Genomic DNA, 20,045 nt, shown 5'->3' with positions numbered 1-20,045 from the left:
CACCAGTTCCATCCATATTATGGGTAACTGAGGCTCGGCACCCGGGAACACTCCTGAGTAACTGACAAAATGTATTCAAGCTTGATTGGCTGACCCCAGACACTAATGATTGATTAAAGTTTGTAGTTTGGGCTTTCTTTCTTTCTTTCTTTCTTTTTTCAGACAGGGTCTTACTCTGTCCTCCAGGATGGAGTGCAGTGGCGCAATCTCGGCTCACTGCAACCTCCGCCTCCTGGGTTCAAGTGATTCTCGAGCCTCAGCCTCCCAAGTAGCTGGGACTATAGGCATATACCACTATGCCTGGCTAATTTTTGTTATTTTTTGGTAGAGACAGGGTTTCACCGGGTTGGCCAGAGTGGTCTTGAACTCCTGGTCTCAAGTGATCCACCCACCTCGGCCTCCTCAAGTACGGCGATGACAGGCATGAGCCACCCCGCCCAGCCTGTAGATGGGGCTTCCATTCCATCTCCTGTGCAGGGTTCCTGAGTCCCCGTTCCTGTGGGGTGAACTGCTCTGTTCGCGGTGGGTCATTTCTGTCTGGTTCTGCTCACTGTTTAAGGCTGAGCCAGGTTCCACCCTGTTGGGAAGATGCCCATTGCCTTCCCTGTGTCATCCAGCCATCGGGAAGCTCACTAACTTCTCCAGACCCCCGGGGCTTCCCCGTCTGGCAGTGGTCTGTCCCCCCTCCTTCCCTGTCTGGGAGTGGTTTGTCACCTCTCTCGTAGGAGGCATTGACGGTTGTCTGTTAAATGCAGCTGACTGGCCTTCCCCAGAGTAACCTGGACCACGTATCCGTGCTCCCAAAGAGGCCAGAAGTCCCCTTCTGGGGGCTGAGGGCTGGTTTCATTGGAGAAAGTGGGAAAATGTCTCTTGACCACGCCCAGGATAACGACTAATGACCACATAAGACTTAACGACCAACCTGTGACCGTGCCATGCCCAAGGCCGGAGTGCACGTCCTCAGACCCATCCAGGACCTAGATTGACATCCATTTTGCCCTAATTATTGAAAAGTTGGACTGGGCTTTACACAGCCTCTTAAAATGTAGGTGAGAGTTTGCTTTCACTTCCCACAGAGGGATTTCCTAGCCTGGGTTTCATCAGGCCACGGGCAGCCACACCTTCCTCTGCATCCGTGGGTTATCAGGACGAACCTGGGCAGGTGTCATGGTGGATCAACAGCTGTGACTTCACAGAGGCAAATCCACACCATGGTTTTTTCTTTGGTGAAGTTAGCTTTTTATGAAAACTGTCTCACAGGCCGGGCATGGTGGCTCACGCCTGTAATCCCAGCACTTTGGGAGGCCAAGGTGGGTGGAATACAAGGTCAGGAGTTCAAGACTATCCTGGCCAACATAGTGAAACCCCATTTCTACTAAAAACACAAAAAAATTAGCTGGGCATGGTGGCGGGCACCTGTAATCCCAGCGACTCGGGAGGCTGAGGCAGGAGAATCGCTTGAACCCCAGAGGCGGAGGCTGCAGTGAGCAAGGATTGTGCCTGGGAGATAGTTCAAGACTTCGTCTTGGAAAAAAAAAAAAATCTTACAATAACATGAAAGGCAAGTGTCTAGAGCAGGGAGATCTATAATTCCACTAGCCTGGTTCGGCTCTTTTCATTTTTCTGGGCTCCTTTGTAGCACTTGGCTGGGCGCCGACATAGTTTTACAGCCTTGCGACTATAGCCTGGATCACTTTGAAATCTTTTTTTCTTTTCCTTTTCATATAACATCGGGAAATTTTCAGTGACACAGTTGTCATGAGTGTCACCCTGCAAATGCCCCAGTGGTCCCTCTGTGGACAGACCAAAGTTGACCTGTTGGCTCTTGCAGATTCATTTTTGTTTTCTGTTTTTCGCTTTGTCTCACTTGAATGATTTCTTTAGGATTACTCCTGAGAAGTAGGATTGCTGGGCCAAAGGGCACAGAGACGTCCCCACTTCTTAAGGAATTTTGCTAACTTGCTTTGCAAAACAGCCCCTGACTCTGCACAGCCTCCCAGGGCAGCCGCGGGTTCCTTTCCCCACAGCCGTGCCAGTGCCAGTGCCAGCCTTGAGTCTGCGTGACCTTGAGCCTGCGGGGAAGCGGATGAGTGGCCAGCAGCCCTCTGCTCCTGCCTCCTCACTGTGTGCATGCCTTTCTGCAGAGGCCGCTGACCACTGCTGTGCGTTCTGCTTCCAGACAGTAATTGTTACAAGACCTCTAACTGCCTCGCCGACCACATTGCCCTTAAAAATGGTCATTTCCCCCGTGAGCGTTTTCTCTTCATCGAAACCACTTTGTTTATACTTGCTGGTGACAGTGTGACTGTGGACTTGCCTCCAGTTTGGTTTTTTCCCTAGTTAAAAAAAAATGGTGCCAACCTTGGCAGCTGAGTCTGAAGCAAGGGGGTGGTGGGCATGAAGCGATGACCCCACGGAGGATGTCCAGGGACCGGTGCAGCTGGTGGCTGTGGATTACAGGTGGGCACCACCACGCCTGGCTAATTTTTGTATCTTTAGTAGAGACGAGGTTTCACCATGTCGGCCAGGCTGGTCTCCAACTCCTGACCTCAGGTGATCCGCCCACCCCAGCCTCCCAAAGTGCTGGGATTACAGACGTGAACTACCATGTTTGGACTTAACTGCACTCACGTCTTAATCAGGTTTTGTCTTAGACAATAATGTCTGTGAAACATGGGCTTCGTGGGCTGGATATTTTTTCTCCAATGTACCTGAAAATAAACACCTAATTGACATAAAAAAGGACTCATTGAGAGCCAGGTTAAGATTTTTCTGCACGTGAGCCACCTGAAGAGCCTGCTAGAGACCCCAGGCGAGCTCCTCAATGATAATGGGTTTAATCACCTATACCAGGTGCTCCTGGAATTGGGGGCTCTTCCCCCTCCTCGGCCTCCCTCCCTCCCACCTGCCCCTGGCTGCTGCCGTTTCCGCTGGCGGGTGGGGTGAGGGGCTGGGACTGAGTGAGCTGCTTCTGCCCTGCAGGTATCGCTCTCCCGGGTTCCACGTGCAGTCCTGGTATGACGAGGTGAAGGACTACACTTACCCCTACCCGAGCGAGTGCAATCCCTGGTGTCCAGAGAGGTGCTCGGGGGCCATGTGCACGCACTACACACAGGTAACTCAGGGACTGGCCACCCCCTCAGCCCTGCACCCCGATCCCAGTCATTCACCCCTGCCCCTGGGGGACTGGTGCCAAAACTGTTAAACCTCTGTGCTGTTATTGCCTTAATTTTTAAAAATTCAGTTCTATGCAAAGTACAGCTGGTAGCATAAGCTGTTTGCTACCAGCAAGGCAAGAAACTGAGTGAGCACTACAAACTCTTTTTTTTTTTAATTTGAGACAGTGTCTCCCTGCTACCTGGGCTGGAGTGCAGGGGCATGATCTTAGCTCAGTGCAGCCCCCAAACTCCTGGACTCAAGCAGTCCTCCCACCTCAGCCTCCTGAGTACCTGGGACTACAGGTGTGCACTACCAGGTCTGGCTAATTTTTGTATTTTTTTTTTTTTTTTTTTTTAGAGATGGGTCTGGCTACGTTGTCCAGGCTGGTCTCAGATTCCCAGGCTCATGTAACCCTCCCCGCTCAGCTTTCCAGTGTGCTGGGATTAGAGGTGTGAGCTACTACACCCAACCGAGAAATCTATGGCAATTTGACATTGCGGAGCATTTTCATTGTGTAGGAGTTTGTTTGCTTGCTTTTTCTTTTGAAATGGAGTCTCCCTCTGTCACCCAGGCTGGAGTGCAGTGGCATGATCTTGGCTCACTGCAATCTCTGCCCCCCAGGTTCAAGCAATTCTCCTGCCTCAGCCTCCTGAGTAGCTGGGACTACAAGCGCACGCTACCACGCCTGGCTAATTTTTGTATTTTTAGTAGAGACAGGGTTTCACCATGTTGGTCAGTCTGGTCTCGAACTCCTGACCTCGTGATCTGCCTGCCTCAGCCTCCCAAAGTGCTGAGATGACAGGCATGAGCCACTGCGCCCGGCCCACTTGCTTGCTTTGTAATGAAATGCATATATCTTCAATGGGTTGGGGACTAATATCTGCTTCCCCAACCCTTCACCCTTCAGTGCCAGCACCTTATACATCCAGGCCAGATTGTATCCCCCTTTTGTGCCTTGTCCCTCGAGCTGTGACACACAGATGTCATCTTTTCAGATAGTTTGGGCCACCACCAACAAGATCGGCTGTGCTGTGAACACCTGCCGGAGGATGACTGTCTGGGGAGAAGTCTGGGAGAACGCGGTCTACTTTGTCTGCAATTATTCTCCAAAGTAAGATGAGTTGATGCGGTTGTATGGGGTAGGGGTTGAGATGTGTTTGCTTGCCGTGGAGCACCCAGTGAAAACTGGCTTGAGCAGCGAAGTCTTCATTCTCTCACGTAACAAGAAATCTAGAGTTTGGTGCATCTGGGTTACCTTAAAAACTCAGCAATGTCAACAAGGACCCGGGTCCTTTCCGTCTTCTTGCCGTACCATTCTCTCCTCAGGGTCCCGAGATGGCCGCAGAGCACCCACATCACATCTCCCCAAGCAGAAGGAAAGATGGTCAAAGGGCCAAAGGGCTCTCTCCTTAGGTCTTTCGCACACTGGCACACTCTCTCCTTATCTTGGCCAGAATTAGACCAATCATAGATGAGAGGAAACAAGATTGCCCCAACTGGCTTTGCAAGACGTCCTCTGAGACCAATTGAACGAAGTCAGAAGCGGGAATAGCTGCTGGCTGGGCAGCCAGCATGACTATTTTTCTCTGAAAATGTGCAGTAGACAGCACCCTAGAAAACACATGTTCACACAAAGCCTAGCTTTTCTGTTTCCCTCCGAAGAGGGTCCTCATGCGGCCTCCAGATCATGGTGCCTCCTCCGCCTATGGCATGCTCGGATCGTCAGTGTGGTGTCCAGCCCTTGACTCATTTGCTCATGGGACAAATATGTGCTGATTCTTGGAGAGCCACTCCCCCAGTTCATGGCCTGAGGTTTGCATGCTGGCCGCTGGCCACCGCTGTGCTCGCCCCGTGCACTGTGTAGCGTGGGCCCCGGGGCATGTTTGCTCAGTGACTGAATGAAACAGCAATGACCTCATGTATTTGTCTTGGGTCAGGAGTGGTTATGAAAAGGTGGGATGAAGGGGGAATCGCTGAGGTTGGGAGGAAAAATAGAAGCTCTCCCAAAACCATCTGGCGTGCCTGCAGTGGCGTGGCTCAGCAGCCCACATGGATAAGCGCAGGGGTGTGTCATTGCCTGAGAGGGACGCAGGCCCCATGCAAGGGCAGCAGACTGGTCCAAGGTGGTGGAATTCCCGGCCCAGTGGCAGTTGGGGAATGAGGAATCATTTGACTTGATTCTATAAAAAAATAGACACTAGAAGGTCCTATCAGAAATGAAATTCCTTCTGTAGCAACCCCCTGCTTCCTTAAAAAAAGGAATAACCCATGTATGGTAAAATCTACTCATCTTAAGTATACAGCGTGACACAGTTTCACATGCATTATTCTGTTGGGGCTGCAACAACAGATGCCACAGCCTGGGCAGCTTACACATCAGACTTTTATCTCTCACCATTCTGGAGGCTGGAAGTCCCCTGGATCAAGGTGTGGCGGATCAAGGTGTGGCAGCATCGGGCTCCAGTGGGGACTCTCTTCCTGGCTCACCAACAGCCGTCTTCTTACATGGTGGTGAGAGATGAGAACACCAATCCTATTGGATCAGGACTTCACCTGTTGACCTTATTTAACCTTAATTAGTTTCGTCAAGGCCCTATCTCCATGTACAGTCACATTGGGGGTGAGGGCTTCAACACTGGGATTTGCGGAGACACATACTAAAAGTCCATGGCAATAGCCGTCTACCCGTGTAACTACCATCCAGATGGAGATGGATGGTGTCTCCCGTGCCGCAGAGCCTCTCTCGTGCCCCGCAAAGTGACCACCATTCTAGCATCTTTCCCATCAGTCTGTGGTGTCTGGTTTGGGACCTCACATGAGGGGGGCTACACAGCACACTCCCAAATGGTGCCCCCAAATGGTATTTTGCTCAACATCACATTGGTGAGGTCTCCCCATGGTGTTGTGTGTTCACTGGTTCTTTCCTTTTGTCCGCTGCGTATTACTGCGTGCTGTCCATGGCCTCTTTCTTAGAGAGAGGGCTTGAGCCCCTGGGCTATGCAGGACACTGTCTCAGGCACCAGGGTGGGAAGGGTGGCTGGGAGGGTGGGTTTGGGTATGGTGGGAGGTCAGATCCCTTGAGGGGGATTCTCAGCCCGATAGGGGGTGAGGTGGGTGTGTACATAGAGGGACTTGCACGTGAGGGAAGGTACTTCATGGTGCTATTCAAAAATTAAGGAGACTGGCCAGTGCGGTAGCACATGCCTGTAATCCCAGCCTCCTTTGGCCAAGGCAGGAGAATCGCTTGAGTCCAGGAGTTCAAGACCAGTCTTGGCAACTGGCAAAACCCCATCTCTACAAAAAAATACAAAAAGTTAGCGGGGTGTGGTGGTGCATGCCTGTATTCCCAGTTATGTGTGAGGCTGAGGTGGGAGGATTGCTTGAGCCCAGAAGGTTGAGGCTACAGTGAGCTGTGGTCATACCACGGCCCTCCAGCCTGGGTGACAGAGCAAGACCCTGTCTCAAAAATTAAGGAGATTGTTCATCTGTAGGACCTGATGCCCAGCCAGCCTTCCATCAATGCCAACCCTGAGTATTAGGGTTGAGCTGGGAGCGTCGGTGGTGTGTTTTGTCTGAGGAAATAGAGAACCCTAGACACAAGGGAAAATGGCAGGGGCAATGGGACGTACCCATGACAGGACCACAACCATCTGAGAAACTTACTGGGCTTCACCGAGAGACAGGATAGGCTCTGGGCCCTCTCGGTCCCTTGGTGATGTTGCTTTTGGGGGAGTCATCCCAAAGGCCCCCAGGGATCTGAGCAGAGGGTATCTGAGTGGGGATGTCTTGTGGCATGGCACAGACACGGTCATTCTGCCTCTGGAATGTAAGGGGGTGGGAGAGGCTGTGTGCGGGTTATAACCCCAGACGGTGCCCAGCCCTGTCCTCCCTGCACTGTACAGCCTACTGCCCCTCCTCTGCCCACAGGCCCCTCGGGAAGGCCAGGGTGCTTCTGGGGCCGCGGGAGGTTCTAGACCACTCTGGTAAGGACAGATGCCTGTCAGACCCAGAGTGTGCTTCCTGCCATTTGTCTTCGGCCAGCACTGGCAGGGCCCCTCCCCTTCTTCCCTGGAAAGCATCAGAGCATTCCCCACACAAACTTGTGGATTTCCCCAATTCTCAGAGCACAGCCTTCCCCATGAGTCAGGCGCCAGTCCGAGGTCTTCCCCACGGTCACTCCCTCAGTCTCACAGCAGGGCAGCAGCCCTGCTGCTATGACCCCATTTTGCAGAAAGGGAGACCAAGGCTGGGGCTGGAGGAGGCTGGCGGAGCGCACACGCTGGCAGCCTGGGGACCAACTAGGGAAGCCTGCTCTTCACAGCCCAGGAGCTGCAGGAAGGGCCTTGGGATTCGGCTCACCACCGCTACCTGGCCCCTGGAGAAAGCCTTTGGTGCAGCCTCCAGTTTTCCTGCCCCTGGGAACTCCAGAGGGAGGCAGAAGGCAACTGTGAACCAAGAGGGACCTTTGACCCAGCCCCTAGAATAAAGTGTGCCTAACTAAGGCTCTGAGCCTGACGGCCTGGGTTCAAATCCCAGCCCAGTCACTTGCTTGCTCTGTGACCTGGGGCAAGTCACTGAACCTCACTGTGCCTCAGTTTCCTCTTCTGCAAAAGTATTGAATTCTAGCTGTTCCCTCCTAGAGTGTTGGGGAGACGGGGTGAGGAGCACAGTGAAAGCACAGACCAGGGATGGCGTGTGGTAAAACCTGGGAAACACAAGCCACCTCCAGACCAGGCTGGCTTTACACATTTGAGAAATGGCTTCAAAGGGAGTCCTGACGGCTTTTCAGTGCTAAGGTGTTAGGATCCAGGGGCCCTGACAGTGTTTGGAGCCGTGTTGGTGGACGGGGGGCCACGGGGCCGACAGCCAGCCAAGGCAAAGGAACTGGGTGGAAGGGCATCTTGCAGCTCCCTTCTGCAGAATCGCTGGGATTCTGGAGCTCTCTAGACTCTCTGTGCATGGGAGGGGCCTGGGACAGTCACATTTCCCGCTTCCCACAGCACACACCTATCCCCTTGACCTGTCAGTGACGGTGTCCAGGGACTCAGGTGGGCCTTGGAAGAGGATCAGTCCCAAGGCCTCATGTGGTAGTTCCCTCTGACGGTTGTTTTTGGTCTGTCCTCAGGGGGAACTGGATCGGAGAAGCCCCCTACAAGAATGGCCGGCCCTGCTCTGAGTGCCCGCCCAGCTATGGAGGCGGCTGCAGGAACAACTTGTGTTACCGAGGTAGGAAATTTACTCCCAACACTTTTGCAATGAATTTTCCCTCAGTCTGAGTCATGCGACAGCGTTACATAAAATGGGGGAATTAAAGAAGTCAGAGTTACCCCTCCCGGCCCTATTGAAGACGCTCTCAGCACATTCCTCCCGCCTCCGTGATGAGCTGAACCTCATCTCCAGGGTCTGGGCTCAGCTTCCAGGCCCCTGGAGAGCCCCACTGCCCTGAGACGTGACTTCCCATGGGCATCCAGGCTCTGCGGATGCTGGACACAGCATTAAATGCAGACGTACTGCTCACCCTCATTAGCGTTCACAGTTTCATATGAAATAGGCCAGGGGCCGGGCACGGTGGCTCACACCTGTAATCCCAGCACTTTGGGAGGCTGAGGCAGGAGGACCATATGAGGCCATGTATTAGGGTTCTCTAGAGGGACAGAACTAATAGGATATATATAAATATATATACATGATTTATTAAGGAGTGTTAAACTCACATGATCACAAGATCCCACAATAGGCCATCTGCAAGCTGAGGAACAAGAAAGCCAGTCCGAGTCTGGAAGTGGAACAACTTCAAGCCCAATGTTTGAGGGCAGGAAGCATCCAGCACGAGAGAAAGATGGAAGCTGCTCCCAGCCTCCGTCTAAATCAGTCTAGTCTTTTCACCTTTTTCTGCCAGCTTTATATCCTAGCTGTGCTGGCAGCTGATTAGATGGTGCCCACCCAGATTGAGGGTGGGTCTGCCTTTCCCAGCCCACTGACTCAAATGTTCATCTCCTTTGGCAGCACCCCCACAGACACACCCAGGATCAATACTTTGCATCCTTCAATCCAATCAAGTTGACACTCAGTATTAACCATCACAAGCCCACCCCTTGTCAACTTGAACCCACGCACATCTCCTGAGATCATCTATAATCTTCAAATAAAGACAGTAATAAGATCCTAATTACACCTAACATAATAGAACTATCCTTCGTAAAACTGGAAACTCACCACCAGTCCCCAACCCAAATGCTATGACATAAAGTTAACAATACTTAAATGTGGATATGAAGTTAATAAATCTTACGTCCCATGATAAAGGAAAAGGGAAATAACACGAAGGTATTTTCTTAGTACAAGTGTATATATAAACATGCACAAACATGTTTTTAACGAAAGGAGGAAATACTCATAACAATTACAGTCCTCGTATCTGCAACTGGTCACGTGGTCATAGCTGGTATTGATGACCACCTTCTTCTGCTGCCCATTCTGTATTCCCTTTGCCTTCAGCAAGCACCTCAGCAGGTCTTGGTTTTTTTCCTGGTGGAGTGACCCAAACCTTCATTCCTAAAGGTACTGGGCTATTCGTAGTCCTGCCTGGATTAGGCTGTTGTAGTTTCCCATTGACCTTAATCACAGGACATGGTAGTACTAAGAGATGCCCCAAGGGATCTCCTGTATTCCACACATGCTCTTCCTTACCTCCATGGTGGAGCAGTAGACTGATTTCATCTTGATAGTCCACGTCAATCACTCCAGCCAACACTGTAACTCCCTTCTTAGCCTGTTGACTTAAGGGTAGGAGGAGCCCAAAGTGTCCAGGTGGCAATCTTAGCTTCCAGTGTAATGGAATCATTGTTGTGTCTCCTGGTGGCAGCGTTCCTCCCTCTGGAACTAAGACCTCTAAGCCAGGAGAAGGTAATGTCTCAGGAACAGGAAGGAAACATTTTGCTAGTGGGTCTCCAGGGGTGAGGGTAACTGATGCCACTTCCACTTCCACCCCTTCATTCCTGAACTCATGAATCTTGGCTATGGGAGAAACAATACCATATATTGGATGCTGATTGAGGGCATACATGGCCTTCTGGAGAACTTTGCCCCAGCCCTGCCAAGTATTGTCACCTAGTTGGCATTGTAATTGTGACTTCAAAAGGCCATTCCACCGTTCTATCAATCCAGCTGCTTTAGGATGATGGGGAACATGGTAAGACCAGTGAATTCCATGAGCATGAGCCCACTGCCACACTTTTTTAGCCATAAATTGAGTGCTTTGGTCAGAGGTAATACTGTGTGGAATACCAGGATGGTGGATAAGGCTTTCTGTGAGTCCACGGATAGTAGTCTTATCAGAAGCATTCCACGCAAAATAGGCAAACCTGTATCCAGAGTAAGCATCTGTTCCAGTGAGGACAAACCTCTGCCCTTTCCATGATGGAAGAGGTCCAATGTAATCAACCTGCCACCAGGTAGCTAACTGATCACCCTGAGGAATGGTGCCATATCGAAGGCTCAGTGTTGGTCTTTGCTGCTGGCAAATTGGGCACTCAGCAGTGGCCATAGCCAGGTCAGCCTTGGTGAGTGGATGTCCATGTTGCTGAACCCATGCATAACCTCCACCCCCTGCCACCATGGCCACTTTGTTCATGGGCCCATAGGGCGATGACAGAGGTGACTAAGGAAAGAGACTGAGTGGTGTCCACAGAATGAGCCATCCTCTCCACTTAATTAATAAACCCTCCTCTGCTGAGGTCACCTTTTGGTGAGCATCCACATGGGATGCGAACATCTTCACAGTTCCTGACCACTCAGAGAGGTCCATCTTCATCCCTTTTTCCCAAATTGCTTTGTCACCAATTTCCCAATCATGCTTCTTCCAAGTCCCCGACCATCCCGCCAAACCATTGGCTACAGCCCATGAATCAGTATAAAATTGCACATCTGGCCATTTCTCCTTCATGCAAAGTGTACAACCAGGTGCACTGCTCGAAGTCCTGCCCACTGGGAAGATTTCCCCTCACCACTGTCCCTGAAGCATATCCTAGAAAGGGGCTGTAGGGCTGCAGCTGTCCACTGTCGGATGGTGTCTGCATATCGTGCAGAACCATCTGTATCTGTGAACCAGGCCCTAGTCTTCTCTTCGTCTGTCAACTGATGATAGGGAACTCCCCATGAGGTCATGGGTGCAGGCTGGGGGAGAGAAGGCAGGGTGGCAGGAGTGGAGACCAGGGGCAGTTGAGCCACTTCCTTATGTAACTTACTTGTGCTTTCAGGACTTGCTTGAGCCCAATCACATATACCACTTCCATTTGATGATGGAATGCTGCTGTGCACGACCCACGTTATGGGTCAGAAAGCATCTAGTTCGTGATAGGCAGTTCAGGTCACATGGTGACTTGATGATCCATAGTCAAACGTTCAGTTTCCACCAAAGCCTAGTAACAGACCAAGAGCTGTCTCTCAAAAGGAAAGTAGTTATTTGCAGAAGATGGCAGGGCCTTGCTCCAAAATCCTAGAGGCCTTGTCTGTGATTCACCTGTGGGGGCCTCTCAGAGGCTCCAAACAGCATCCCTATCCACTGACACCTCACGCACCACTGGAGCTGCTGGGTCACAAGGCCCATGTGGCAGAGCAGCTTGCATAGCAGCCTGTGGCAGAGCCTTCTCCTGTTCTGGACCCACTCAAAACTGGCAGCCTTTTGGGTCACTTGATAAATGAGCCAGAGTAACACACCCAAATGAGGAATGTGTTGACTCCAACATCCTAATTGGCCCACTAGGCATTGTGCCTCTTTCTTGATTGTAGGAGGGGCCAAATGCAGCAATTATCCTTCACCTTAGAAGGAATACCTTAACAGGCCACACACCACTAGACCCCTATAAATTTTACCGAGCTAGAAGTTTCCTGAATTTTAGTCGAATTTATTTCCCATCCTCTGGTATGCAAATGTCTCACCAATAAGTCCAGCGTGTTTGCTACTTCTTGCTCACTGGATCCAATCAGCAAAATGTCATCAGTGCAATGGACCAGTGTGGTATCTTGCAGAAGCGAAAGCAATCACATTCTCCCTGAATCGGATTATGACACAAAGCTGGAGAGTTTATATACCCCTGAGGTAGGGCAGCACGAATATATCGTTGGCCCTTCAGCTGAAGGCAAATTACTTCTGGTGGGCCTTATGGGCAGGAACGGAGAAAAAGGCATTTACCAAGTCAATGGCTGCCTACCAGGTACCAGGAGATGTGGTAATTTACTCAAGCAATGAAAGCACATCTGGTACAGCAGCTGCAGTTGGAGTCACCACTTGGTTAAGCTTACAATAATCCACTGTTATTCTCTAAGATGCATCTGTCTTCTGCACAGGCCACATGGGAGAACTGAACCAGGATGTGGTGGGAATCACCACCCCTGTGTGTTTCAAGTCCTTGATGGTGGCACTAATCTCTGCAGTCCCTCCAGGGATGTGATATTGTTTTTGATTTACTATTTTTCTAAGTAGAGGCAACTCTAATGGCTTCCGTTTGGCCTTTCCCATCATGATAGCCCTCCCCTAACTGTAAGGGAGCCAAAGTGGGGGTTCTGCCAGCTGCTAAGTATGTCTAAGCCAATTACGCATTCTGACACTGGGGAAATGACCACAGGATGAGTCCAGGGACCCACTGGACCCACTGTAAGCCAGACCTGAGCTAAAATTCCATTCATTGCCTGACCTCCATGAGCACCTACTTTAACTGGAGGACCACAATGATGTTTCGGGTCCCCTGGAGTCAACACCAGCTCAGAACCAGTGTCCAGCAGTCCCCAAAATGTCTGATCATTTCCCTTTCCCCAGTGCAGTTTCCCCGGTACAAGGCCAGAGGTCTCCTTGGGGAAGGATGGGAGAAAGATTAACAGCATAAATTGTTGGTAACATAGTAGGGTCCTTCCTCGAGGGGACCTGGCCTCCCCTTCATTCAAGGGGCTCTGGGTCTGTAAACTGGCTCAAGTCTGGAAATTTATGGAGGGGCTGTGATTCTCTGTTTTTATAATTCAAATTACTCTTTTGTCCACTTGATCTGGAAGTTTTCTGCTTATATAAATTAAGTGGGAATGCAGTAAGCTTCCTATCAATTTCACTTCTAGGAGCAGCACAATTAATTAGTCAATGCCAGGACTCTACACGAGTCAGACTATTCTGATTGCTGCTTTGCCTCTGCTGTCCATTATGGTAGCTATGCACACCTTGCTTTTGACGGTTGAGTGCTGCCACTTGGCCCCTGCCACCTTGGGATCCAATCATTCCCATTGCATTTAAATTTTGTAGTTGAGTGACTGCGGTTCCTACTGTTAGAGCTGATGTACAGAGAAAAGCAATTACAAAGATGCAAGTGCTGCCTTTACAAATCTATTTCACAAAGCATTAGTCAAGGGTATATCTTCTGGGGATTCTCCTGGCTGGGATGAGTAGGTCCAAAGTGACTAATCCACTCTACCATCCCAATCTCCTTAAGACTTTGGATCCCTTCCTCTACATTAAACCAAGGGAGATCAGGCATTTCCAGCTCACTCATGGTGGGCCACCTTGTAATCCATATTTCAGCTAACCAAGCAAATAACGCAAATAAAAACAGCGAAGAACCTTTTTTTAACTTCCTGAGCTGCACCATTAAATTAAATGAAGAATCCCTATTTAGTTGGCCGAAATCAATAAATTCAGCCTAATCCAACTCTATGTTCCTTCCACCATTATCCTACACCCTTAATATCCCTTCCCATGACTATTCTCCAGATTTCTGCTTATATACATTAGAAAATTCAAGCAGCTCTTTTCGAGCATAGCATACTTCCTCATGTGTCACACTCTGAACCTCCCCTCTAGGGGCCCGCCGGGACTTTAGTCTAGTTATAGGTCTAGAAGCAAACAGGGATGTTGGGGTTGGCTCCTGAGGAGAATCAATATTATCTTGCCTGGCAGCTGCCTCAGGGGAGGCCAGCACTGTTGCCTCAGGCAGCGCAGGGTTTATCCCCTCAGACAAAGGTAGAAAGATTGGTGGCAGCATGTGTCAGGGAGGAGATGTTGCCACTGCTGGGGATGGGGAAACTGTTTCTTCTGGCAAAAAAGGTTCATCAGCGTTTATAAGCTCAGTGTCACCAGCTTCATCAGGGTCCTCCCACACATCCCTATTCCAAGTTTCAGGGTCCCATTCTTTTCCAATCAATGCCCTCAGTTTAATAAGTAGACACCTAGCGAGGTGTCTGTGCATGCACCTTCATTGCAGGTCAGCCACTTGCATGAGAAGAGCTTGTGTCTGTTTTTCCACAATTTCAGCTCTTTCTCTACAGGAGATAAGACTCACTCAGGGCAATCTTAGCAGATTTGAGGCTCAGCATCTGCTTCTGAAGCTGGAAGTTAGAATCCCTGAGTTCATCATTTTCTTTCGTCACTTTGTCCAGTGAACATAGAAGCAACCAACCAGCTTCATTATGTTCCTTGGTTCTCCACATATAGTCAAAGGTATTATGTCTAGAGTCACTGAACTGCTTCCCTCTCATGAGCGCTGAATCAGGAGTGTCAAATGCAATTATTTTGCATAACTATCCAAATAGCTCATGCCAAGGACTCCCAGTGTTCTCCATACTATTAGAAGTAGAGTCCTTAGCATTTTGGGGTACAGTCATATTAAGCAGCCAACTCCAGAAACCTTAAAACCAATGAAAGAATTCCATCCTTAATATTCTGTTCCTCTAGAATGACTCCTGGTACCAAAATCTGTATTCGTCAGGGTTCTCTAGAGGAATAGAACTAATAGGATATATATAGAGAGAGGAGTGTATTCAGAAGTGTTAAACTCACACAATCACAAGGTCCCACAATAGGCTGTCTGCAAGCCGAGGAGCAAGGAAGCCAGTCCGAGTCCCAAAGCTAAAGAACTTGAAGTCTGACGTTCGAGGACAGGAAGCATCCAGCATGGGAGAAAAATGTAGGCTGAGAGGCTAAGGCAGTCTAGCCTTCTCACATTTTTCTTCCTGCTTTATATCCTAGCTGCTATGGTGGCTGATTAGATGGTGCCCACCAAGATTAAGGGTGGGCCTGCCTTTCCCAGACCACTGACTCAAATGTTCATCTCCTTTGGCGGCACCTGCATAGACACACCCAGGATCAATACTTTGCATACTTTGCATCCTTCAACCCAGTCAAGCTGACACTCAGTATTAACCATTACAGCCCAGGAGTTCCAGATCAGCCTGGACAACATAGTGAGAACCCATCTCTATAAAAAATAAAATAGAAAATCAGCCAGGTGTGGTCACGTGCACCTGTGGTCCTGGCTGTGGCCTGAAAGGCTTAGGTGGGAAGATCGCTTGAGCCCAAGAGTTTGAGGCTGCAGTGAGCCATGATGGCACCACTGCACTCCAGCCTGGGCAACACAGCCAGACCCCAACTCTAAAAATATAAAACAGACATTTGCACAAGAATGTAAAAGCAAACAACGTGATATTCCGAATGAGCTCACTAGTGGGAAGCACCTGCAACACGGATGGCTGGGCAGGATCAGGCCTCCCGGGCCGTTTGGCCCTTTACTCCTGTGTCCTTGTCCCCATTGGCCTCCCCTTCATGTGTGTGTCTTGCTCGTGCTCCCTGACTGTGCTAGAGGTTTCTTGCCCCCATTCCCTCAGCTGTCAGGACTGGAGCTGTTGGAGGCGGTGTGATTTTCTACCTACTTCACCTTTTTTTTGAGACATGGCCTCCCTTTGTTGCCCAGGCTGGAGTGCAGTGGTGCAATCTTGGCTGACTGTAGCCACAACCTCCCGGGCTCAAGGGATCCTCCTGTCTCAGCCTCCCGAGTAGCTGGGACTACAGGCACATGCCACCATGGCTAATTTTTTAAGTTTTTTTGTAGAGATGGGTTCTCACTATATTGCCCAGGCTGGTCTCAAACTCCCAAGCAATCCTCCCTCCTTGGCCTCCCTAAGTGCTGGGATTAAAGGCGTGCACCATCACGCCCGCCCACCATTTCTTCACTGGTTCCCATTTAGGATGTTTCCACTTCTGCTACTATAAATAACACAGGTTTCTGGTGCCTAAAACGTTTGTCATGTTTTGGGATATTTCCTCAGGCTCCCAGAAGTTATGTCCCCGACGGGGGATGGCTGGGCCATGGGGCTAACCATGCTCTTGTGGCTCAGGCTTTGTGTGTGTGTGTGTGTGTGTGTGTGTGTGTGTGTGTGTGTGTGTCTGCATTGGCAGCCTTGTCATGACCGAGAGGACTTGCAGAGAGTTGGGTGGGCTCTGTTGTCAGGGGAGGGTGGGGTAGATGTGGGATCAGGCTGGTGGGCTCTGGAGTGAAGAACAGGTGGGCTAGATCAGGGGTCCCAGCCCCTCAGGACCCAGGTCCTCTGTTGTCCCAGCCAGCTGTTCATGGCTGACTGCCCACTGGGGAGAGGAGACATCCTAAGTGGGGATGGGGCTGGAAGAAGGAGCGATCTGAACACTAAGACAGACCATCTGGGTCTGGATCATGTATCACCTGTGGCAGTCCTGGTGTGACCCCCGCCTCCAGGGAGCCTTCCTGGACTTCACAGACAGACAGTGCACCTGCCCCATGTTCATCACCCCCCAGACTCCTTGGGAACCTTGATCGTCCTGTCGTCTTAGCTGCCAGCTCACTCCAGGGCCTCTGGGGGCACGTGGCAGGGGTGTCTTGTGTGTTGTTTGGATAAATATGCCAATAGCCACAGAGGGGCATTTTCAAAGAACAAATGTGTCCAGAGGCCTTAGATGCCAGTTTACCTCCACCAACACAGCCCCATGTATTAATTTCTAAATTTTTGGTGGAAAGTATCCAACTTTCCATGGCAGGAGCCCAATTTCCCTAGCTAATCATGCAGCAAGTCTCCCCTGAAACAGCTTGTCTGTAGAAGCTACTTACCAAGAGCATATCCAGGAGGCCTGGTAAGGCCTTGACCTCTAATGGAGATGGAGCAGGGATGAGGATATAAAAAAAGAGGTATTCTCCCCTCTCACCCCTGCCTGTGTGGTGATAGAAGGCACAGGCTTCGGGGAAAGGTGGTTTGACTCCCAGCCCAGCTACTTCCCAGCTGTGTGAGCCTGGGCAGGGCCCTTGCCCTCTCTGAGCCTTCTTCCTCATCTGTGAAATGTGGCCAATCATGCCTCCGAAGGCAAATGGGAGGCTGACAGGAGAAAATGCCAGGGATGGCTGGGCGTGGTGGCTCATGCCTGTAATTCCAGCACTTTGGGAGGCTGAGGCGGGTGGATCACCTGAGGTCGGGAGTTCAAGACCAGCCTGACCCACATGGAGAAACCCTGTCACTACTAAAAATACAAAATTAGCCAGGCGTGGTGGCACATCCCTGTAATCCCAGGCTGAGGTAGGAGAATCGCTTGAACCCAGGAGGCGGAGGTTGTGATGAGCCGAGATTGCGCCATTGCACTCCAGCCTGGGCAACAAGAGCAAAACTCTGTCTCAAAAAGAGAGAGAGACAGAGAGAGAGAGAGAGAGAGAGAGGAGAGAAAGAAAGAAAATTCCAGGGAGTGCCCAGCCGGCATCTGGTCGGTGCTCAGTGAACGTTAGCTCTGAGTGTGGTCACCAGGTTTAGAACCAGGAGGGAATCTGCAGAGTGACATAGACAATGCCCTGAGACTCCGGCCCGGAGCAGAATAGGGCACAAAATAACCTTGCCATGACCTCTGCACGGAATTTCCCCAGGCCCGTGCAGGGCCATACAAAGTGTCTTCATTAGGAGGTACTCGGATCCAGCCCATCCTGCGGGTAAAGCCTTCTACTTTTCACATGTGGGTGTGAGAGCCAGGACTGTCTGTCTGCCCATTTTCTTAAATAGAGAGTCCTCAAATGCTTTAGACCGCTTTACCAAACTCTCTTCAGCTAAATAAAGCTGCGATTATGAGGTCTCAACATCCTAAAGGCCAGTGGAAGAAAACCCGGCTTATTCTCGAGCCAGCTCCCGCTCTCAGTGAGGGCAAGCCTGAATAGCCTCATTGACGGGAAGAACAGACACGCACCCAGGCAGCTTCTGCAAACCCGGTGTCTTCCTGAAGCTTCCACAGATAGCTTTTGCTGCCAGAGGTGTTTTCAGAGTTCTCTTTTTGAATGTCTTTAAGCTCTGTTGCTGGACATATGCTCTTTTCTTTAGGTGACGGGATTCTCTGGGGCTTTTGATGATTCATGCATTTAGTGAATTTTGTTGAGCAACTGCTGTGTGCTGGGGCCCCTGGCCTCTGGAAGTTTGCAGCTGGTGGATGAGGCAGGTGGTGGGGAAATGACAGCTGCGAGCAAGCTGCTGGGGAACAGTGCAGGGTGACCCATGAGCACATCCAAGATTAGAATTGGGGCTCAGAATGGCTTCCCACCTTCCGACTTAAACCCGTCCCTTCCCTTTGTGGGACAGGACCAGCCTGGGGTGGTGGTTGTAGGGTAGTGAAACTGGCCAGTGAAGCAGCTATACCCCAGCCTGGGAAGGCGTCAGGGAGTCAGTCAGTCATTTGCCCCTCGTTTGGCTGTTTGGTGTTGTGTGGACACAAAACACTTGCTCTGTCCTTTAGCAAAGAAAGCTCATGTATTTTAAGAAGCAGAAATAAGACTTAGGGATTGAGGAACACTTGATGAAACTTGGATTTTTTTTTTTTTTTTTATTTTTTTTTTTTTTTTTTTTTTTTGAGATGGAGTTTCACTCTGTCACCCAGGCTGGAGTGCAGTGGCACAATCTCCACTCATAACAACCTCCACCTCTCTACCTCCCAGGTTCAAGCAATTCTCCTGCCTCAGCCCCCCAAGTAACTGGGAATACAGGCACCTGCCACCATGCCCAGCTAAATTCTGTATTTTCAGTAGAGACAGGGTTTCACCATCTTGGCCAGGCTGGTCTCAAACTCCTGACCTCAAGTGATCTGCCCGCCTCGGCTTCCCAAAGTGCTGGGATTACAGGTATGAGCCACCACACCTGGCCCTGAAACTTGGATTTTAATCCAAAACCACAAAGAGACCCGCGAGGGAGCTCTAGTTATTCTCCTTGAAATTGTTGTCACCCAAATACATCTATTACCCTTTTTGCTTGGGGAGCTTGGAGGCCACAGGTTTCCAGCTCTGGTCCAAAGACATCTGTTGGGGCACAGGAGGGGCGTGTCATAAGTGAAGATATTAACAGTCCCCAGCAGAGATGCTCATGAATTTGTCTTTGATGAGGCCGCTCTGGCAACTGAAAATAGCAGTTTCTTTGCTTTAGCTGGAGTTTACAGATTGGTATCCTGCTGGTCTGATTGCAGGTTCTGGTGAGCAGTTTGTAGTTGTCTTTCAGGTTGAAAACTGGAAGATAAGCTAACTGAGGTTTAATAAGTGCCATCTGTTTGGTTAATTAAAATGTTTTACAACATGGGTCATGGTCATAGTTGGAGAAATAATAATATACCATGTCCTTGAATAAGGAAAAGATTGTTCTTTTGGATAGTCGGATAGTTCTACATGTTGAGTGTGACATTATTGGACAGGAAAACTCCAGTACAGAAGTAACAGTTGAGCTGGTTAAGTGGCCCTGACTGGCAGGGGGAGAGAAGGGATGGAAATGGGCTGGTGTGAGGTGCAGTTGGGGTCTAGGAGCACTGAGGCTGGCTTTTGTGCGCCATGATGGGTGCATCATGAGGAAGACCCTTCCCCAGTGAAAACCCAGGGATAGGGAGGGGACTTCCTGGGAGTCCACCATAGCTTTGGGCCAGCGGCTGAGGAAGTTTTTTGTTTTGTTTTGTTTGAGACAGAGTTTCGCTCTTGTCACCTAGGCCGGACTGCAATGGTGCAATCTCGGCTCACTGCAACCTCCACCTCCCGGGTTCAAGCAATTCTCCTGCCTCAGCACCCCCCAAGTATCTAGAATTACAGGCGCCCGCCACC

At 50.3% G+C, this 20,045-nt stretch overlaps 1 protein-coding gene across 2 annotated transcripts in view; it reads left to right on the top strand.

The window, feature by feature from the left end:
- CRISPLD2 (cysteine rich secretory protein LCCL domain containing 2) overlaps positions 1–20,045 on the top strand; it is a 96,291-nt gene that overhangs the window by 26,999 nt on the left and 49,247 nt on the right. For both annotated transcript variants that reach the window (XM_017860680.1, XM_017860690.1), the window contains exons 4-6: positions 2,983–3,115; positions 4,155–4,270; positions 8,285–8,385. In XM_017860680.1, coding sequence (XP_017716169.1) covers positions 2,983–3,115; positions 4,155–4,270; positions 8,285–8,385 — 350 coding nt within the window. The remainder of the gene's footprint in view (positions 1–2,982; positions 3,116–4,154; positions 4,271–8,284; positions 8,386–20,045) is intronic.

This window comes from Rhinopithecus bieti, unplaced genomic scaffold, assembly GCF_001698545.2.
Source record: "Rhinopithecus bieti isolate Rb0 unplaced genomic scaffold, ASM169854v2 scaffold_1618, whole genome shotgun sequence".
NCBI classification, from domain to species: domain Eukaryota; kingdom Metazoa; phylum Chordata; class Mammalia; order Primates; family Cercopithecidae; genus Rhinopithecus; species Rhinopithecus bieti.
The sequence above is the reverse complement of the archived record's forward strand: the minus strand, read 5'-3'. Positions and strand labels throughout refer to the sequence as shown.